The sequence below is a fragment of the Amphimedon queenslandica genome, unplaced genomic scaffold (assembly GCF_000090795.2).
Source record: "Amphimedon queenslandica unplaced genomic scaffold, v1.1 AMPQUscaffold_9167_Cont18884, whole genome shotgun sequence".
Classification (NCBI taxonomy): Eukaryota; Metazoa; Porifera; class Demospongiae; order Haplosclerida; family Niphatidae; genus Amphimedon; species Amphimedon queenslandica.
This window is the reverse complement of record NW_003550561.1, coordinates 1-3,281: the sequence shown is the minus strand read 5'-3', so window position 1 is coordinate 3,281 and position 3,281 is coordinate 1. Positions and strand designations below refer to the sequence as shown.

At 34.5% G+C, this 3,281-nt stretch overlaps 2 protein-coding genes across 2 annotated transcripts; both read left to right on the top strand.

The window, feature by feature from the left end:
- Positions 1-632: 632 nt before the first annotated feature.
- LOC109590998 (rab9 effector protein with kelch motifs-like) lies at positions 633-1,482 on the top strand. Its single transcript, XM_020006817.1, has 2 exons — positions 633-841; positions 926-1,482. The coding sequence occupies exons 1-2, from the start codon at positions 832-834 to the stop codon at positions 1,480-1,482; spliced, it is 567 nt and encodes a 188-aa protein (XP_019862376.1). The 5' UTR covers positions 633-831.
- Positions 1,483-2,120: 638 nt separating this feature from the next.
- Positions 2,121-3,255, top strand: LOC109590997 (trichohyalin-like; the record flags this gene model as incomplete). Its single annotated transcript, XM_020006816.1, has 2 exons — positions 2,121-2,139; positions 2,212-3,255. Coding segments are annotated over exons 1-2 (1,063 nt in total), but the record flags the coding sequence as incomplete, so codon positions are not given.
- Between the last annotated feature and the right edge of the window lie 26 nt (positions 3,256-3,281).

The following is a 3,281-nucleotide window of genomic DNA, read 5'->3' as shown; positions in this document are numbered from 1 at the left end:
GGACTTCAGAACTTTTAGAATTTTGCAGGTAGAAGCAAAATTCCAACATTTAGAACTTTGGAATTTTAGAAATTTCCGGCTAAATTCAAAAATCTAATATTTAGAACTTTGGAATTTTGAAACATTATTGCTAAATTCAAAAATCCAAAGTTTAGAACTTTAGACTTTTGAAACTTCATAGCTTAATTGAAAAATCCAGAGTTTAGAACTTTAGAATTTTGGAACTTCATAGCTTAATTTAAAAACCAATGTTTAGAGTTTTTAAAATTACTGATTTACTTGAATATTGCAAAATATCTATTATTAAGACATTAGATTATTGGATAATTACTATAAAATCTAAATTCCTTACAATAGGAATTTTGAACGGCGGAAATATACACTGACCATTATAACACACCAGTGTGTTGTATTAGCACAAAAACTGTGCTATTTGATAAATGTATTCATTTGTTGAAATGTGCTAAAAGGACACACTTGTTAAAATCTGAGACAAAATTCTGTGTTATTTTAACACACCTTTTAGTGTGATATGCCTCTTGAGATAATGTTTTGATAGTTTGGACATACCAGACTAATGTTTTTAGTATTATCTAGTCGATTTTTCATCATGTGACTTGCATGCAATGAACTGATATTATATATTACTATTACTTGATATTCACCCTCTAGTGACGTCCACCCTCTATTAAAGCAACTCTGAAATCAAAGCACTAGAATAGCTGTGAGCCTTAAGCTTGGTTTTAAGACTGACTTTGTACAAATCACTACTGGATTGGACAAAAGGATCATTCATTAATTGTATAGAAACTTAGGACTGTAACATTACTGATGTCACTTCGTAAGTTTGATTTTCATGCATGCATGTATGCACACTGCAAAATGAAATTGAATCAATTTCTGAACTGTTTCTTTTTTTATACAGAACTAGCTGCTAGATGTCAATTGTCTGCCAGGCATTCACATTCATCAGCAGTTGTTGGAAACTCCTTATATATATGGGCTGGCAAAGAAGACAGATCTAGTGATGCCGAAAGCATAAACCACTTCTCTATTCTTTCTGGTGAATGGTCCACAAAAGAAACAACTGGAGACCCTCCATTAGCAGATTCTGGTTACAGTTGCTCTGTAGTAGCTGACAGAATATACTATTTTGGTGGGCTGAGCACTGAAGATTATTCCTATCACAATAGCTTGTCAGAATTAGATACAAGTAATCTCAGTTGGACATCACTGGAATCAACAGATCCAGATAGAGCTGTTATGAGCAGAGCTTATGGTGGAACGATATCGTTTGAAAATGATGGAATACATCATCTGCTGATGATAGGAGGGAGAGGGTCAAACCCTGTTGTACCGGTACAAAATGTTGGTTATACTAATATTGGAACAAATAAGTGGCGTACTAATGAACACTCAATGTATAATTTGTTAACAAGTGAGTTTAAAGTTTTATTTATCACTGTTACACTGAATGTATAACTATAGGAAGTTGGAGCATACCTGATGTTATTGGGCAATTTATGCCACCTGCAAGTTTCTTTGTCATGAAGAAGATAGATAACAGTAGAACAGTTGTTTTTGGTGGAGCCACAAGCGAGAATGATGACATAGTTTGCAGCAACATTCTTTATGTTATAAATACAACAGTCAATGCAGTGGTATGTTATAGAATTTAAATTTAGTTTCCATAAATGTAACTTTATGCTTTTTCTCCTGTATCTATAGGTCTGGCAAAAAATAGAGAGGCCTGAAACAATAGACAATTGGCCTGATGGGAGGTGGGGCCATGCAGCCACTGTCATCACTAATTGTGATAATCCTATACTTGTAACAACTGGAGGAAAGGACAAAAAAAAACATAAGAGATGAACTTTGGATATTTGATTTTAACCATACATCATGGAATAAAGTAATAATCTGCAACAAATTTGCTTTTTGTCAAAAATATTGTAAAACTGATTGAGTGTATTTCTAAATAGATGGCTGTGCCTTTGGCAGCAAATGAGAGATGGTGTCACTCTCTTTCTTCTTTCACTATAAGACCTGGTATTGTGGTACTGTTAACAATAGGTGGCTTAGATATGTCAAAAAAACTTCAGAATTTTCCAAAAATCACCATGTCAACTGAGCTACTAGGTTAGCTGTCATTGATTTATTTTTACTAGCTGAATTAGAACCGCAATAAAAACAATTTTTTTCTTTTTATAGTTATTGACAGACAGTGGAGAGTAGGTGATACTCTAGATTCAATTGACATGATTATTGGGCGTTATAAAAGCAAATATGAGGATACAGAATCATCAAGCCTTGAGGTTTCGTGTGAAATACTGCAACTTTTGCAAAACATGAGAGGCAGAAACATTGACCCACAACTACAGCATTATATTGAAAGAATTAATGCTGATTTGTTGACTTCGATTCAAGCATGCAGAGAGCAAGCTGAAAGAAATGTAATCTTAGAGGAGGAGTTGAAAAAAGTACGTGAGGCACATGAAGAGCAGTTAGAAGAAGTTCAGGAAGAGAAAGAGCGAATAATGGGGAAAGCAAAAAATAAGCTCCAAGAAATGAATTTAGTAATAAAGCAAAAAGATATAGCTTTACAAAAATCCCAAACAGAAAATGAGCAACAAGCTCGAAATACACAATCACAAATATCTCGTCTTCAAAGTTCACTTAACAAGAAGAAAAAAGAACTACTTGATGTTAGGAGAAATCTAAGTGAGAAAGATATGATGCTTGAACAGTGCCAGCATGACTTAGATAGGTCTAAGGAAGAAAAGGATGCTGTTCAAAAAGAAAAAGAGAGAATTGTCAAGGATGCCCAACAACAGTTAAAAGAGAAAGATACATTAAGACAACAGTTGCGTAACTCTCAGAGCCTAATTGCAGTACTTCAAAAATCTAATGAGGAGCAAGAGAGAGCACTCAAAAATATTGAAAGGCACAAGGAACAGCTACAGCAACTGCTAATTCAATCTCAAGATGAAAAAGCACAGAAGTCACGCGACTTTCAGCTTGAAAAGGCAGCGCTGCAACAATGGTTATGCAAATCTCAAGAAGAAACTCGTAGATGTCAAAATGAATGTAGTGTTTTATGTGGTGCTTGGCAAATAGATGAAAAGGAAGTTAAACTTACAGATAAAGAATTGGGTAGAGGTGCTTATGGTGTTGTCATGGTTGGAGTATTTCATGGGTTAAAAGTAGCTGTCAAGTATCTTCACCCAGCAATAGCCTCATACTACAACCAAGAGCGTTTTAAAAGAGAAATGAAAATGGCA